The sequence below is a fragment of the Apteryx rowi genome, unplaced genomic scaffold (genome assembly GCF_003343035.1).
Source record: "Apteryx rowi isolate R43461 unplaced genomic scaffold, aptRow1 scaffold_6, whole genome shotgun sequence".
Classification (NCBI taxonomy): domain Eukaryota; kingdom Metazoa; phylum Chordata; class Aves; order Apterygiformes; family Apterygidae; genus Apteryx; species Apteryx rowi.
In genome coordinates this window covers 84,540-102,663 of record NW_020450871.1, presented here as the reverse complement: position 1 = coordinate 102,663, position 18,124 = coordinate 84,540, and the positions used below count along the sequence as shown (strand labels likewise).

The window sequence follows — 18,124 nt, the reverse complement described above, 5'->3', positions numbered from 1 at the left end:
TGTAGTTGTTCAAGGTTGGGGGACTGGGACTCAGTGAGGGGTGAGAGCAGGCTGGCCTGTGCTGGGCGTTTCCGATGTCCCCAGCAGGCAATCTGCAAGGGGCAGCTAAAGTATTTGGAAAGATAATAGTTTTTATTGTTAAATAAATAGGTTTTTTTTTCAAAGGCTGTCCCACCAAAGGAATAGCAGATCTCACCCTTTGTTCTGTTCCCACTTCCTTGCTTTTAGGATTTTCTCTGCTTTGGATGGGAAGTGCAACGTTTTCCGAGCTGCTGACTCCCATGAGGGTTAAATGTTTCTGTCCCTAGAGTAATTTACTCAACATAGATGAGGAATCTGGACCTTCTGTTGAGGAAGGGACCTTCATAACTGGGAAACATCTTTCTGTCCTATTTGCTGCTGCAAAGTTCCTTTCCTTTGGAATTCAGTAAGCATGGGGCCATCAAACGGAGATGAGGAAGAGGAGAGTGTAATCCTGATCAGTGATGATGAAGCCGAGAACACACTTGGGAGTTCAGTTGTGTTAGTAGACCCACTGGGTAAGTATTGTGCTCTTGTTATCTGCGAAGTTTTGTAAAGAAACTTTTGAAATAAACTGAAGTTAAATCACAGAGTAACTTGGGTTGGAAGAGACTTCAGGATATCTCTGGTCCAACCTGTACTTTCAAACACCACAGTTTCTTGTTATTTTCCCAGCCCARTTTTGAGGACTTAGAATGAACGGAAAGTGGCAAAATAACAGACAAAAACAAACATACTTGTTCTCTTAAAGTCCATAGAAAAGACCATTATTTCATACCTTGAAATTTCTTCAACAGCACCAATTATGCTAAAGAATACTGCTGTGTAGATTCAAAAATATCACTAAGCTCTCTGAGAGTGGGCCTTTTTTGGTGTTAATTGGATCCCTTTTAATTAAATTATCTCTCTTGTGATAGGTGGAGGATTTTGTCCCAGGTCAATGTACTTTTTTTTATTGTCACCGTATGAAATCATAACAAAATCCCTGCCTTGAAGTGTTTCAAAAATAAATGTCAATAGCTGGTTTAATTTGTGGTGAAGTTGTAGTTATTTTATGCTGATTTATAGTGGCTATTCTCTTTTCTACAGAGAAGACGGTCCTGGAAGAGGAGAAATCTGGAGAGGTTGTGGATGAGGAATGTGAACTAATGGTTACTTTCTGTAAACAAGCCAACGTTATGCCTCACGCAAGATACGACTGTACAGTACATCCATTTGAGTATGTTCAGTGATGTGGAGGATAATATGGGGGGTTTCCTTTTCCGCATTTAGTTCATCTTGCAAGTAATGCTGTTAGGATTTTAAGAATTGAAAGCAGAAGTAGAGTTGGATAGATATGTAGCCTGTTCTGTAAATAACATTTTGTTTTTCAACTCTGTAGGCGAATGGAATGTGATACATGTTCACCCCTTGGAAAAAATGCTGATATTTGTAATCAGTGCTACTGCTACATTTGTGATAAGCTAGCTTCTGAGGTAAGGAAGAGCTATAGTGAAAAAATACACAACTTTGACTAAACTGAATTCCTCAACAGCCTTTAAAAGAAATAATGCTTATGCACACTTAAAAGAATAAATGACGCATGAAATTTTGATTCTTAACAGTTCCCCTCAAATGTTGATATCTATCTGCTTCACAATACTACTAATACTTTTTATTTAGTCAATGTCTGAGGTTATTTCTAGTAGTCTGGTAAGTTGTTGGAACAGGTCTTTGCTTGATATAAACAAATGTAGCTCCTGTTTGAGGCACACAGTGTGTTTTTTTGCAGTCTGTTTTAGTAATCCAATTCCTTTTCACAGCAGTAGATAAAGGTCAAACTTCTAGATTTTTCTACCCTTCTGAGAATAAGGTGAGGGGGAGTTGTTGGTTTTTTGTTTCTTTGAAGAGTTCAGAAGCTTTTGAACTGTGAAAGACGTTGGGGGGGACATTCAAAAACAGTACTCTGTTACCAACCCAAAACTTGGGAGGATGCCAGCCCTAAGCATCCCTGTAAGGTGTTTGGGAATGAGGGAAAACTAGTGGTTCTTTTCCCTTTTCTTTTTAAGTCATAGTATCAAGGTATTGTGATATTGACCTTTTGTCCTGACTGTCGGAACACCTCACTGTGGCTTTGCCTAGTCATGTAAAAAATGAAGTGAATTATAGACCTTTGTTCAGAGAGGAACTAACTCTTGATTTGCTCAACGGAAACACTTTTCCTGTCTTTCACTTTTTATGAAATAGTGCCAGAACTGGACAACCCCTTCCCTCTGTCATTGCAATGCACATAACAAAAGCAAATTCTGGAAGGACCAGCGTGATTTTGCCTTGGCTGGTGTTCTTGTAATGTTCAATTTGGAGCTCACAGACATAGATGCAGATCTCCGGCATGGTGGTAAGTATTAAGCTCTCRCTTTGTCCTGGAAGACCTGTGGCTCACCATGGCTGCTCAGTCTGTGGCTTGATGATTTTTGTAACCTACAAGGACAATCTGTTTGGTCCACAGCCCTCTTTGCTAAGGCTTGGTGAATTATTTGGGTAGTAGCTTACTTTTGCTACCTTTTTCCCAGGCCATACACAAACCAGACACAAATCTGCTGGTCCAGTCATGCATTTTCCTCCTGCAGGAAGGAGCGACCAAGTTTGCCTGGCCAATAAGACTGGACACAAGTAACTTGCAAAATATTTTATATAGGGTACATGTGAATGACCTCCTGTTTCCTTGTGGTTTGGAGAAAACTTTTGCACTAACAGTTTCACGTCTCCTCTGCCCACCCTTCTAGGAAGTCTTCTAATAAATTTTATCCATGAACTTTCTGTGGAATATAATAAGTATTTGATCGGAGAAAGAATGCCTCCCAAACAACACGAATGCTTTTGTCTCCCAAAACTGCCACCTGGGCAATGCAATACCTGCAAATCACGCCGCATGGAGGTTGTATACAAGTAAGTGACAACAGAATTCGGTTACTCGGCTACTAGCAATACATATTGGTCAATGCAGGTTTGCTTTCCTTTAGTCAAGTAATRATTAGAATCATGTCTCAGTTCTGTTTCTGCTATTTCAGGTTGCCAATTTAGCCAGTGGGCAGTTAGATTGCACTTGGATGTAGTTTAAGCAACCCCCTAAATACATCTTCAAATACATCTCTTCTGTTGTGCTAAGATGTTTGGTAATATTCCTCATTATTATAGCTTAGGGAAGCATGAAACTAAAGCCCATATTTTTATTAGTCTGTTAGTACTGGGTTCCGCTTCTAGTCCACTGTTTGCCTTCAGAATGCTTAAAAGAAAACTTGTGCAAATGCCCTGTCACTCTCTCCTAGATTCTTTTCAAGGAAAGATAAGTCAAGTTGCTTTCAAACTACAGAATGGTCATAATTGCCATTTGTTTACAAAGTACATCATGGACTGCTTATCTTTCTTAGGTATTCTGGAGTTTTTGCACTGGTAACAAAGTTTTTAAATCAGGCAGAAAGAGAGAATCCTAAAGCTGCTGCTGTCATGTTTCTGGGAGCAGCTAAAGAGATAGCACTTCATAAAGACCCTGCTTTGTAAGTATCCAGTTCCACAACTAATGTGTAATCCTCATTTGCTTCCCAAGAGAATAAACAAGAAGAGAATAARCAAGAATGCTGATTTTTCCATTTATTAAGGGAAAGGATACTGTAAAGATCACAGCCCTGGTGGCAGCACAATGAGAGGAAGATAAGTACACCTGAGAGAGAAATGAGATTGGTTACAAGGAGGGTTTGGGGGGGAAGAAGGGCAGAGGCTGGGTATGGGAGGAGGAGAGATGATCACAGATGAGGGGAGGGGCTGGGAGGAGAGAGGGAGGAAGACAGCAAATGGTGGCAAGTGGGGATTGATTTCACAGGAGAACATGTAGGGGCAGGGGAGCTTTCCTGAGACGAGAACAGGCAAGCTGCATTGTGCAGAGAAACATCTGCTCCTGAACAGGAAGGAAGTGAGCATGTGGTTTTCCTCAGGTGACAGGTCTTAGAGCCCTCCTGTAAACTTGCAGGAAGCTGGCCTGTTTCAATGGGAGGATGCAATACTTAAAAATAAATAATAACTAAAAAAAAAAGGCTTTAAATATTTCAGTCTTTGCTACTTGTCCTGCTGTTTCTTTTCCCATTTACGTTGTGTGTGTTGTGATGCACATGCGTGTTTCATGCTTGTTTACTGCCTAGCTTGAGCAAGGTCCTAGAGCTTTCCTTTGCAAAATCTAAATATTTGGGGGGTTAAATTCAAGGTTATCTGCAAAGTGGCAGTAAATGTTTCTGACCTGTTAAACCAGTCCAGACGACAACAGCTTCTCTGCAGTTCTTTTTCTGGGGAACTGTCAGGATTTGCAAGGAGCAGGCTGGATGTATTGTTTGAGCAAGTCTCTCTCTGTACGCTTTTCTGAGTCCCGGGGCATTTGCTGTAGTCGGATGGGATGTGGTTTGATCTTCTTGTGGGGTGATGACATGCAACCCTTCAGGGCCCTGTACGGTCAAAGATGTGCACATGTTGGCCTAATAAAGCAGGGTAGGTGGTTAGGTACTGCTGGACTGTGTGTGTGTGGTTTTGGTGTGCTTTAGTTGATTAGGTAGTGCTGTAAAACAAATAGTGTTAATTCTAGAATATAAAATGTGTTTTATAATTTGAACACTTGTTATAACTGTTTGGAGTCATTTTTATTGCCTTCTAAGCTCCCAGGGCTTTTTAAGAAAGCATTTTCCTAAGCAGTTGAGTATAGAGAAGAAAGAAAGGTAGGTAGAAGAGATAATCCTTAAATAGTGCATTGTTTTTGTTTGGTTTATTTCCTTAGAAGCTGGCAGAACCTTGGTCAGACTGCTTCACTAAAGATTGCTGTCCCTTGTCTGCTGCAGAGGTGAGACTTGTCTTCTCATATAATGCTGAGGTGTCAGTGGAATGATTGGTGGCTGCAAGCTTTCTGCTATGGTACTTGTACAAAATGCATTTAAAATGACTCCTCTGCAAAGGCATAAAGGAAAAAAAAGTGAATGCTTTAGCTCTTAAAAGCCAAAAGTAAATTTGTACAAATCTAGAATAAAGATGTATAGTCTTATGGTTCTGTAGCATCAGGAACCACTATCAGGGAAGAGCACCAGAGCAAGGAGAGCCTACTGTCTGGGCGTAGAATGCAGGTGGGTAGGGACAGGCAGAAGAATACAAAGCAACAACAGCGTGCACCAGTCAGCCTCGTAGGCAGAAGCCTCAGCATGCTATGGTGCTTTACAGTTGTATGCTACAAATCAGGATTTTCAGCAGTTCTGTTGAATAGTAGTCCATTTTCTTGAAGAACAAGGGCAATATCTGCCTTGTTTAGCCCCATGTAGACATTCAAACCCTTGGATTACTTTTAAACTGTAGTCTAGGAGTGTTTTGTAAGGCCAGACCAGAAGATGGTGTCAGATAGCTACTTGCAGTTAGTAAGCCTAAGAGTATATAGTGTCTGTTCAGAGTCAAAACATCAGCCTTGTCGTCCTCCGCAAGGGGGGAGTAGTCAAGGATGTAACATAGTAAAGTTCCCCCAGAGGCTAATGAATGAGGACATCTAGCACACTTGCTTTAATTCATTTCTCATTTTAGCTTTATACTTCACCTTTAACCTGAAACTCACTTGCAACAGAAGATTAATGAAAYAGGAATTAACTTTTTTAGGAGCACTCAAAAACAATTATATATCCCACCTCCTATTTGAACTAATGATAGGTACAACCTAAATCCTATATTGGTTTTCATTTTAAGTGCGACTACTTGTGAATTTATTAATTTCTTTCTATAAAGGAACAGGAAAGACAAGATTTTTTTACTCCCTCCCCCACTTTTAAAAGGATGGGCTCTTATTTGTGTCAGTGTTTTGTCTTAACTGAAAACTGGAGGTAACAAAGATTTCACTGCTCTTAAAGTTACCAGGAGTTCAGATCAGTAATCATGTAATCATGCTGGATTGTTATATTTTAATGACACCTAAGGTAAATTGTGAAGTGACGTKCTGTTGCTTTTACAATTTACTTCAGAAATGACATTAAAGGAAATTTTAAATGTAACTGATGTTTACTGTTCTTAGCTTTTTGCATTTCTCTTGGCATGGACAGTGATCAAGACGTATCTAGCTCATCGTATGCTGCTGCAGTAGTGTTTCTCACATACATTCAGAAATATTAAAAAATCCTATAGACTGGTTTCCCATGGGTTTAAAAAAAACAAAAAAGCCTAATGAATGATTCGTCTTCTTTAAAAAGATTTTGACTGAATTCCTGAAGGATCTAACTTTTTCTTTTTAAAACACAGGATCACAACACAACTTCAAAGGATGCTGGTGTTATGTGACTTCCCAAAAAGCTTGTATGAAAAGTTTGTTAATTTTTTTCAGTCCATATCACTTCCATGTCACTGTTTTGGCTTCTCAAATAGGTATGTTCTTTGTTTTTAGAATGTTTTTTATACAGTTGCCTGACTTGAATACAGCTGTAGAGAATAGTTCTTTCACTAATGATGCTAGAGATGTGTATTTTTGTTATAGGAAGACTTCAGAATTTGCTACTTTCTACTTGACTTGTCCTTGCCATAATGGAAAACCGGTGTTTAATGCTGTGGCTAAGCTGTGAACTATAAACTTCAAAATACTCTATTAGTAAAATCATCATGTTACTTAAAGAAAATAAATTAGTGTACCAATGAAGTGCATTAAGAATGACTTTTTTTTTTCCTTCCAGCTTAAATGTTGTACCATGGGACCATGTATTACTGACCACTGTTTTAAAAGGCCAGAACATTACTGGCCAAAGAACACAGAAAGGAAGAAAAGTATTTCTGTGGGAAACACTCCCTGTTATACAGGCTCGAGTGGAGAAATTGGTAGACAAAACAAAGTAAGATTGGTTTGGTCTTGTTTTGGATTTTTCATTTTATAAGCTCAACTTTTGTTTTGCAGAGTATTGACTGTAGTACAGTGTTTCAGTTACGCAAAAGTTATGCGTTATGGGGAAACATAAAAAGCGAAAACATATTCAAAGCTTCTCATGACTATTACTTGTTATAAACATGTCTAGTATTTTTTTTGAATGATTCCAAACCAGAAACAAGAGCCCTTTTTGCATTTCAGGACCCTGAAAGAATAGTGAAGCGGAGAACTACTTTGTTCRCATAACCTCAGTAGGTCTTAGATGCTGATATTTAACGTAAATCCTCTTGATCAAAGGCTGACTAGGTGGGAGACCACAGAAAGCATACTCTGGTCTCTGGCTCTTTAGTGTGAATACAAGTCAATTAAGTTGAAAGGCAGCCTCRCTTTGTATTTTGCCAGAGTACATAGATTATCCGAGAACAGCTTCTTATTTCAACTAGCTACTGTATTCAGTAGTTTTTTTGGTTGTTTTTTTTTTTTTTTTCCTGGAACTTACTCGCTTGGAGGGTTCAATAGCAAAGCAGAACATCCATACTATGTAAACCAGTATTGGTATAGTGGAGAGAAGCCTCATCTGATCAGTCCACTGCCTTGGCAGTCACTGAAGGCTCTTCCCCATATAACTTCATTTCAACTGCTAAATCCCACAAGTTTCTTATAAATAGCCCCCAGGGTAAAAGAACATGCAAGAAGATTGTGTGTCATTTCTAATGATTGTGGTTTCTTGCTGCTTTGTGGTATAGAGACATGTCAAGTTGAGGCTTCATTCAGGTCGTCATCTCTTAAGTTATTGTAAGAGTAGTGTTGTTTTTTGGATGCAGGTATGAAATAATTTGTAGTGGTAGATGTGTCTTTGTCCAGAGATTTTGCTCTTCTTGGGTTTGTCAGAAAATGGCACCAAGGCAGTTTTAATTTACAGCACTTTCATTTTGCATTTGCAGCCAACTGTCTCTTCTCTGCCAGTTGTATTTCTATACTATTTTTGCAATGACTTTCATGTGGGAAGAACTTCTGTTTTGTTTTACTAATTGTAAATTAGTAAATTAGTACTAATTGTACTTGATTGACCTGTTCACAGCTTAATGCTTTCTTTCTCTCTGTCCCCCCACCCCCAGCTATAAAGAAGTTGTTCGCTACCTGAGAGCTGTGAAATGCAATGATAGCAAAGGGTAAGTGGCTTTTTTTATTATTATTATTTATTTGCCTTCAGATTATGTCCCAGTCTGTTTTTAACCTGCAGTAGAATGGAAGAATGAAAAGCAGCAAGATGTTGGTGGCCATTTGCTTACAGAAAGTAATATTGCATTGCAAATACTTTCTGCCTTATCAGTTGTAGTTTATTACTTAGTATCCAACTACACTTAACTATTGTAAAACTTCCATGTTAACAAAAATCAAATGTTTGGTTTTCTTCCTTCCAGGTTAAGAGACCTTAGAGATAAAATCCCATTCTACTTGTGTAAAAGTGGAGACTTCCTTGATGCTGCACATTCACTGTCGTTTCCAGTCAATAGCCTTGCATGCTGTACTGCCTGCCGCTTAACACCGTCAGAATTTGAAATCTACCTAAAGATGTTCAGAACAGGCAGTGTCCCCAGTGGAAAGGATTTTCAAGACTCTGGGCCTTGGGTTACAATTGGCAAGTATAGTTTTTTGCTTTCGTGTGTTTAGAATTGTTCTTAATTGCAGCTTTTACTTTCTTACTAAATTTAGTAACGTGCYAAGGGACTCTGAATTCAGCAATAAATTCTCCAGGCTAATATGTAGTATGTAATGCTAGGCAAGAAGTCTTTAGATTTAAGTATGAATTTGTTTAGTACACTTTACACAAAATGCTAGCTTTGGTCAGCTGTGAAATTATTTCTCTCAAAGCAATCTGGTTTAAAAAAGAGAAGAAATACGAAGCCCTTTAGATCATGACACTACCAACGTCAGTCTATAACTTAGCCTCATGGTATGTCTCAACCTTGACCTTGAGGATAAAAGCATTCTGATGGAAAGGGTTTCATGATCTGTGTATTGCATTCTGTCATTAGTTCAGCTGCTGATGACTAATGTGTCTTGGTGGATGATATTTGTCAAGAAGGTGTATTTATTTTGGAGAAGCTGTCCAATTGCTAGTAAAAATCTTAGAAGTGTGAGACTGGCAGTGTGTGCCACACTGTGCTATGATATGGTGAACATAATGAAGATTTTATTCTGGGYCATCTGCTGTGAGATGGCTTAGACTAAATTGTATTTAGTCCTTTGTGAAGCTTTCTGGGATAGCATTTTACAGTTGATGCAGGCTCCATATAGAAAAGCTGTGGACACTCACTCGTCTTCTCATTTTTGTTAGAGTTGTGTAGAAATATATCTGTGATAAAAACAAGATATATTACCTTTATTTATACACTGTAGTTTTTTGGGGGTTGTAAGACATGTTTGGGTTTTTTCTTCTTGCAGGGTCTCCTTTGAAAGATGGTGTTCTAATTAAGCAAGCACTTAAACTGCTTTATAGCAATCCGTTGCTATACAGGAATGTGAGTCTGTATTAAAATTGTTTCTGTGGCCTACTGAGTGTTTCTGTACACGTCTGCTTTGTCCAAACACATTACTTCTCTGACACCAAATTTACTATCAGGATGATTTTTGCATAGTTCACACTTCCCTGAAACTTCTTTCTGTTTGTGGGTGTTTGTTTTGTTTTTGTTTTTTATCACTTGTTTGGAAAAATTTGCAAGCTTTTTTCTTTTTTTTCTTTTTTTTTTTTTTCTTTTCTTCCCGAGTATCATCTCTGCAGTCCCATTTCCCTAACTGTAGACCTTGGAGTTCACGGCTCCTGTCTCAAGGTGCTATGATGTACTTATCCCAAACCAGATACAGGTCTCAAGTTGTGTAAATTGTCCACAAACTCAGCTGGGACCTTACTGATAAAACTGTGACAAATGTTGTATCTTTGTAGGTATTGCAAGATTACTCAGTTCAYCAGCATGACGTAGGAATGATGTAACAACAAGCAAAAGTGCCATATATATATCAAYTGATGTTTTTACTCCTACGCTATTCAGCTATTTTAGGCAGTTCTCCATCCCAAGTTGTGCATGCCCTGATGCTTGTCACTGGGGCTGTAATGATTACACCAGCTACAGGTCCGTTCACGGGTCGTAGAATAGAAACATAATGGATGAGGAAAGCATTGCCTTTGTCTACAGATAAGACAAAATGGATGAGGTGTTTTGCCACCTGATAGAATTCAGAATGGGAAGCCCCAAACATCACTGTGCAATCTGAGCATATACAAGTAACGTGTTTTCATTACATAAGGGAATGAAGAAGGCACTTTGATCAGTTTGCTTAAGGAAAGTAAAAAAGAACCTGGCTGTTCTGAAAATACTGGATGCCCATCGGCTTGTCAAGGAGGCATATTCTGATTGCAAAAGGCTCTGGTTTATGTACGGTTTTTATTTTGGGTAACTTATTTACCTAGTTCAATCTGGTTGGCTGAAAGACTTCCTTGACTTCATAAAGTAAAAGTTCTGCTGTGTTTCAGCCCAAATGTTGGAGTTCTCTCATCATGATTTTGGGCAGTAGCAGTTTGCTGGGAAAAAACGGATACCTGCATCCCTTGTCACTGAAAGAGCCACCACTTGAATTCCAAGAGGTAACTGAAAAAAATATTCTAAGATGGAAGCATTCGTTGCCTTAGTTTTATATAAGGCTTTATTTGGTGTGGGTATTCGCTCATTCTTTTAAATACTGAGATTAACTTTACAGTGCAAAATCTAATCCTTTGCATGCAAAATGTTGCGACTTAGATGTCAGTTACACTGACTCAGCAAATCACCTGCTGACAACAACTGTCCTCGCATAAGACTTGTTGCAAACGTGCAGTAAAATCCATGTTTAAATTCTAGTGAAAGCTGCTTAGATTGGTTCATTTTACCTTGTGCTTTCTGTGAGATGAAAGGGTGTGTAAATCCCCATTCTTCTAACTTGGTTGATGCACAGTGACCTGTTCTTCTGTGCCCAAAGTCCATGCACGTGACCTATTGCTTGAACTTGCTATGCTGTAGTACCTTTGTCACATGTATGAAGCTTTGATGCTTGGGGGAAAAGGTAAGAGCTCTTTAGGATTGTATTTAAAATGTAGAAGTCGTACCTGCTAGGATATAGCTAATACCTTAGTCTGTGCCTATAGAAGCCAGTCGACTGGGAAGCTCACTTCTCTCAGTTCCTTATATCTAAAGTATAGTGCAGATGTGACACTGGCGAGTTCAAAGAAGTGTTAAATGTTGTGGTAAATGAGTTAACTGTGTCTGCAGTTCAGTGCTTAATACTGATTCTGTATCTTCTCGTGGTGAGATCTGATAACCACAGAATAGAAAGGAAAGCAGTTGCCTTTCTTTATGAAAAATGTACTCTGATAGTCTAAAAGAGCCAATATCTGGGTATTTTTTCCTAAGTGCAAAAATAAATGTCTGCTAAGCATGGTAGGTTAAAATGAAGAGGATATGTGATATTGTTTAGTTGGTGCTGTGGAATCTCAATSTTGCCTGAGGACACCATTGAAAAATCAACCTCACCTGTAAAGGGTGCTGCAAAAAATAGATAAATGCACATTAAAGTAGTACATCACAGAATTGTCTTGAGCAGTGTATATGTAGAATATCTGGGCAACCTTCTTTACCTGTGACTCGTTACTACTTTTGCAGGGGCTGCTGGCTGCCAGTAATGGTCTTTTGGATGAACTGAAGGCAAAAGTTAATATTACTTTACCATCTGCTGTTTTCTCTTCTCATGTAAGTGTGCACATGGCAGTAAGAAAATTAACCARTTGTTTTATTGCACTTTAAGATATTGCCATATTGCAAACAGTTGGGTTAATATGACAAGCTTTTAAGAGGGGCTTGAAGATTTCTGGGAAGTGGCATAAGACTATTCTTAGCATAGTCTGAAAGTTAGACYGGATATCTGAAAGTAAATGACCTATAGTCTGTTCTGGTCTGACACTGCCTTCAACCCGGTAAAAGTCTTAATCCCTTGCTGTCCAAATTTATACATTTATAAAATGCAGCAGTTGGCAGTCCTCAATCCTTTATTTACTTCTCAGGTTGAGTCATCTTGCACTGTCTGATTCGAATTGGAGGCCATCTTTTGAGACTTGGCAGTGTTGCTTGTCTCGAAACAAACATCTCTGATTTTATCAGAATAGCCTGGAATTCCCAAGCTTTTTTTGAAAGCTTTTTTTGAAAGATGACTTCAAGTATAGTGGAATATCTCTAAAGATGTTTTGAAATGGGTTATTAAATACAGTCAGAATGTTTTCTAATCTGAAGTGTGCAAGTCACAATGATTTGGAAAAACAAGGTGGATAGAAGTCATTTGTTTGGAATGGAGATGCAGTCACCTACCTAAGGAGCTATCTTATCCTGCTTGACTTGTTACTTCTTTTGAGGAAATTACATTTAACTTACTCTGTAGCTACATGACTCCCGGGCCAGAGCTTTCCTTTTCCACTTAATCATGGTTCTGCTTTACTGTGGTGGTGTGAGACCTCATGTTTTTGTGAGGACTTGGAGAGAATCAGATGAAAGATGCTATATAAATGAAGTACTCTTTCTGTTCCCCTATTTTGTGGTCTTCCTAAGATTCTTCTGGATGTAGTGTGTGACATCCAACCTTTCTGATTGGAATGGTGGTAATTTCCTGCTGATTTGAATAGATACAATGGATGAATAGTGGGAAAATAAGCTTTTAAATATATGTACTTTTTTATTGATATTTCTTCCTGTAGTTGCACCGTGAGGCTTGTCTTATTCTCGCAGTGCAAGCAGTACAGCAGATGCTTTTCTGTGATCTTCCATACTTGACTTCCTTCCTAGAGATAGCTCTGGCATTTGGGGTAAGTCCTAGTTATTGAGTTCTGTTCTAACGGATTAAAGCAAACGACACTTAAAATCCATGTAATGTCACTTGCTGGTTTTAGGCACATTTAACTCTTTCTTGACTTTGTTTTATTTCAGCTTTGCTGACCTTTAATTTCTGTGTGTGGTGTGTTGTTTTGTTTTGTTTTTTTTTATGGGTTGTTTTTTCCCTTAAGAAATGACTGTTGCAGAGGTTAAATCATAGGTTTGATTTTTTTTTTTATTGCATTTTTTTTTTAACTTTGTCTCTTCCTAGAATAACTTTTGGGCTCTGAGGCTATTATTAGACCATCTTTCGTATGAAGAACATGTTCTCCATGGCACTGTCAACTTGATTTTGAGAGATCTGAATTGTCGAAAAGCAACGATGCTAAAACTGTGAGTAAGCATTTGCTTCTTGAAGTCTGACTGTTTGTTTATGGAAACATCAGGAGTGGTCCCACAGCAGTAATGTTTAGCAAAGATATAATCCATAGCTCTTTGTAAATGGCCAACTCAGTGCTTTGGAAAAGACAAGAATGCAAATAGGATGCTAGGAATTAATAAGGAAACTCAAATAGGATGCTAGGAATTAATAAGGAAACTCGTATAGAAACTTAGTGTGTAAATGGTGCATCTGTGTCTTGAGTATTGTGCATGGTTCTGGTTCCTCTTCTCAAAAATACTGTAGGACTAGAAAAGATAGAGAAGGATGACAAGGGTGATCAGAGGTGTAGAACAACCTCTGAGAGGAATCCTTAACTTTGACACAGCCATCTGAGCCTGGGGTTGTGATAATGTTCTATAAAATCGTGTGTCCTGCAGAAGGTGTCTAAGGAATAATTGTTCATTTTCTGTTCTGCTACAAGAACTAGGGAGCGTAAAGAGAATCTAATGTGACAAAACAAAGCCATTTGAGGTTATACTTCTCAAAGCTTAGAGCTCAGTATATACACTGTATAGTTGTGGATTTTTGTTGATGCAGGATGTTGTAGACACTGTCCACAGCTAAAACTGTAGACACTAAGTTTATACAGATTGAAAAACAATTAGACAAATTGCTGGAAGATTGTCAAGTATGACTGGCATGGAAACAGCACTCCTGATGTAAGGAGTTGGTGCTTGAGGTGTGAATCACTGAAGATGGGGAGAGAATACCTAGAAGACAACGAATTTCCTTCAGATCTGTATGAGCTAGCACTGTTCTTCAGCAGCTGTCTTCCTTCAAATAAAAGGCATCCAGGGTGTCCGCTTCTGTATGTCTGGCTTGCAGAAAACCAAGATAAACATCATGCTTGTTGCAAGAGGCAAGATACTGGGCTAGGTGGGCCATTGACCCGATACAGTTGTTCATATACCAAGAAAGCCTTAAGACATGTGTCCTGTTCTTAAGCTCATTCCAAAGAATCTGTTCTTGGTCATCACTGGTGATGGGATTTGGAGTTAAATGGACTTTGCTTTTTACACAGTATGGTTATTCCTGTGTTTTATATTCATTAGGTGGCAAAACCTTGGTCCTCAGTATGTGGGTGAATTCCTTTGCCTGTTCCTAACTTGCAGGCATAAGAAAATGCAATCCATTGGCCTGTTCACTCTGAGTATTATTACAGAGAACCTGCATATGTAAGTGTGAATCTTCATGTATGAATAGTAAATCATTAAGTGTGGTAACAGTGCTGATAATTTTCTTTTGGTTAACACAGTTTTAACTCACAATTTCTTGCTTTTATACATCCTCATTACTAATAATAGTAAAGGTGCTGAGCACCATGTCTTTGGTAGGTTTGAAATTGTTCTGTTACCTGTTGGAAACAAATGAACTTCTAACTTCCCAGTGCCCTGTGTTATGAGAAGGTTATCTGATTTGAAGAACCATGACCAGTCATCAGGAAAACATATGATAACATATACAGTCTAGTTTTGTTACTTAAATGACACTATCCATATCACTTCATTCTCTTTAGGTTAAAAAAAAAAAGAATTAGGATTTACAGCAAAAAATTACTGGACTCTACAAAGGTGTAATACCTCATAAATACTTATTTAAAGAGAATATTCTAAAATAGCCCAAAATCTATATTGTTCTATATCTACCGGAATATAATGGGTGTACAGATGTCAACATTTATTTTAAATTTGTAAGAAATACTTCGCAAGGTAATGAGAGGAGTAAATCCCATAAAAGCCAGGTTCAGAAACACCTGTGCATCGTAATGCAAACTGAGGACAGCCTTAGGTTTATGCCTGTCATTCTTCTTTTAAAAGAAGAGAGACCGCTTACTCTGCAATAGCAAAAAAGCTTCAGTGAGTATTCAGGGAAAAATAAAGTTCTGAAAGAGTCTCTAAGTACTACGTCTAGATTACAAATGGTGATAAAGCACACTGTTACCTTTGAGACCACTAGCTGTTTGCTAGCATGATCCTTGCTCTCCTGTGTTATGCAGTAAAGCATAGGCTTTGGAGCGATAGACTTCAATGTATTGACATAACAGTTTTAAAATCAAATGACTCCACAGTCATATACGGGAAGGCAGAAGAATTGCCTGCTCCAGCATTTTTAATTCACATATGTAGCAGATGGCAGCAGAGTAATGTTGAGAATTCACTTACTGTAACTGCCTTAACTGGAAATCAAGGACGTGTGAATTAACCTTCTTTGTAAAATGCTTTTTCTTCTGCTTCCTCTCTTCTCCCTGAACTGTGCGTAGCTGAGAAAGTAAAATAGCTGATTTCATTCAGTTGTGTATGAGCTTGGTTACACTGAAGAAACTTACAGTTCTAATAAGTGTCTCTTTTTAGCTCAAATAGTCAAAGATTAGAAGCAACTTTTTTGTGAGGTTTTACAGTATGCTCTGTCAGAGGTCCAAGAGGAAATCTGATGAAATCCTGTTTATTGTTGTCTAACTTTGTCTTTAAATTCTTTACTTTAAATTTGATGCTGAAATCATCTCCATCTGGAAGTTGGAGTGAATTGTTGGATTAGCCTTCAAGTAAAGCATCGGGGTATGGAAAACTTAGGGAGTGGCTGAAACTGTGGACCGATCTGTCCCTATGAAAAAATGCATTAAGAATCTAAATCTAATTTTCAGGTGTCCATGGGCAAAGCATCTCTGCAACTTCTTTCACAATGCAGTAAGTATCTCTATTTTAGAATTAACGACAAAGCATTAACAACAAAGGGACGGACTTTGGTATTTGAGAGGCAAATGTGTTCTATCATTTGCTTGCAATGACTTAAGCAAGACAGTTGGCCTAATAGGTGTATATGGAGAAGCTCGAATGAGAAGCTTAATGAATTTAAGTCTTCTAAGGGTCCATATTAATACCAAAGAAAATTGTACTTAGCGTATGTTCAGACTGGTTAAAAGAGTTGGTTTTGATGGCTTGTCTGTTTGTATACCCTTGTGTCATAGTTGGATTCTGGGTTAATCACAAACGGAATTGCCACACGCTCAGGCTCCTGTCAGATCGTGACTTCACTCTTCCTACTAACATAAAACTGGTTTGAATAGTTTTTGTGTATTTCCAGTAACTGAGCATTTCACTGTGGTTTTTGTCACRCTGCAGGTATTCAGTAAAGCAGCCTAACAACCTTTTTTGTCCCTAAGAGCTCATCAGCTGCCTATCTAGACAGCCCCTTTGCCTCCCAGCGGGCTGAGATAAAACTAACAATATACTGAATTGCAGAGGACATCTTCTAATTAGTTGCTAGTTTGGATTTTTACAGAGAAGGTAACTTTAGTTCATCTAGTTTATTGCCTCTCTTGGGAGGAATCGTTACATGTAGAGCCTTTAGAAGATGAATTTTCCCATAGTCGGAAACATTGAAAGGCAGGCACAGCTTGAAGGGGAATAAGCCTGGCTTGTTAAAACCAAATGCCAAAAATAAGCTCACAAGTAATCTTGCCTGAAGTAGTGTCTGAGCCCAAGTTCCTCTGTAATAAAAATGACAAGTTACTGAAGTGTATTAACCAATTTTTTTTTTCCCTCTGGACAGGGACTAAGTCAGCTGCCTCTTGGCACCACAGCTCATCATGAAGTCTCCAAGTTCATAAACGTTTTGGAAAAATTGTAATTTAGCAAAATTCCTAAGGATTTTTTTTTTAATTTGTCTTAATCTAATCTCTTCCTAGATTCCCTTGCATTTTGCCTTGGTTGTCATCTCTTCCTTCCTTTAAATACATTCAGCTGAAGATTTGACTTCAAATCTAAAAATAAAATCCTAGATTTAGGTGAACAGTGGCTGTATTTCAGCAAAAGTGTTCTTGAAATTTCCTTTTCTTCAGGTCCGTGTATTAAGCAATTGTTTTAAGAGTTAGAGGTCACAAATCTAAGAAAACTCAGTCTACGGAGAGGTGCTGTTTGGGGTCGGGGGGGGGGGGGGGGGGAAACAGGGATGACGTAGGAAACCCCACAACTCTCTGCTTCTGTTGTGTTGCACAAGTGGGGTTCTGGGCAAGATGTCTGCAGCAGAGCAACTGCCAAGGAAGTAGACGTTTCCCAAGTAGTGGAAACAGCACAACAGTATGTGTTAAAATGCTGTTTGCATTCTCTCTTTTATTGGATACATACTTATAAAAAACAAACCACTCTTCAAGTAGTATCTTCAACCTCCTTTTTTTTTTTTCATACTTGCTTCAAGAAATCAGGTTCAGAAAGTTTTAATGCAGTCAATGGCTTGTTTTGTTTGTAAATAGAAAATCTAGTTTTCTGGGTTTTTCAGCTGCGGGACTCTTTTTACTACARTACTACAACAGATGACTGTTAGGCTGGTACTGATGCCTCTCTTGGTTACTTAAACTGACCATTATAAGAATTCAGCTGTTGACTTTTGAACTGTGGATTTAGAAATAGAGATGTATGTGTAGCCTGATTATACTCTCTTTTTTTAGTTGCACCGTGATACCTGTCTGCAGTGGTTTGGTGGTCAGGGGAAAAAAAATACTAACATGTGATGTACCGTATTTTGCACACTTCAGGCTTGCAGTGGCTTTTGCAGCTTCTTTATCCTAAGTCAGCTAAATTATTCAAGTTTTCTATAAAAGTGTAAATGTATCTAAACCAAAAAGGTGTTAAATAAAAATTTTGTAGAAAATCTGTTGTCTGTTTCTTTTTTTTTTTTAAACAGTTGCTGTACCTTCATGTACATCTCATCTTGTCCAAGTTCACGGCAGCAAGCAGAGTGAAGTCCCCTGATGCGTGTGAAGCTGGCGCTGTTGGCTGTCAGCAGGGGTGGCCACTTGGTCACTTGGTGTCTCCTTCTAGTCCATGTTCATGAAAGATGCACACGCTTGCTTTATCTTGGTCTCCAAGA

At 38.5% G+C, this 18,124-nt stretch overlaps 1 protein-coding gene across 3 annotated transcripts in view; it reads left to right on the top strand.

Annotated features, from left to right (window-relative positions):
* LOC112974380 overlaps positions 1-18,124 on the top strand; it is an 18,690-nt gene extending 566 nt beyond the window's left edge. Inside the window, exons 2-21 of one of the 3 annotated variants that reach the window (XM_026083273.1) lie at positions 229-539; positions 1,111-1,240; positions 1,403-1,496; positions 2,248-2,398; positions 2,787-2,949; positions 3,432-3,557; positions 4,820-4,882; positions 6,310-6,432; positions 6,735-6,890; positions 8,041-8,094; positions 8,347-8,564; positions 9,371-9,447; positions 10,458-10,568; positions 11,620-11,706; positions 12,702-12,809; positions 13,088-13,209; positions 14,311-14,433; positions 15,900-15,942; positions 16,808-16,881; positions 17,703-17,876. In XM_026083273.1, the coding sequence (XP_025939058.1) occupies positions 434-539; positions 1,111-1,240; positions 1,403-1,496; positions 2,248-2,398; positions 2,787-2,949; positions 3,432-3,557; positions 4,820-4,882; positions 6,310-6,432; positions 6,735-6,890; positions 8,041-8,094; positions 8,347-8,564; positions 9,371-9,447; positions 10,458-10,568; positions 11,620-11,706; positions 12,702-12,809; positions 13,088-13,209; positions 14,311-14,433; positions 15,900-15,942; positions 16,808-16,881; positions 17,703-17,823 (2,250 nt within the window). In that variant the 5' untranslated portion in view covers positions 229-433 and the 3' untranslated portion in view covers positions 17,824-17,876. Of the gene's footprint in view, positions 1-228; positions 540-1,110; positions 1,241-1,402; positions 1,497-2,247; positions 2,399-2,786; positions 2,950-3,431; positions 3,558-4,819; positions 4,883-6,309; positions 6,433-6,734; positions 6,891-8,040; positions 8,095-8,346; positions 8,565-9,370; positions 9,448-10,457; positions 10,569-11,619; positions 11,707-12,701; positions 12,810-13,087; positions 13,210-14,310; positions 14,434-15,899; positions 15,943-16,807; positions 16,882-17,702; positions 17,877-17,938 lie in introns of those variants that run through there. The other 2 variants (XM_026083274.1, XM_026083275.1) reach the window with 2 other exon arrangements.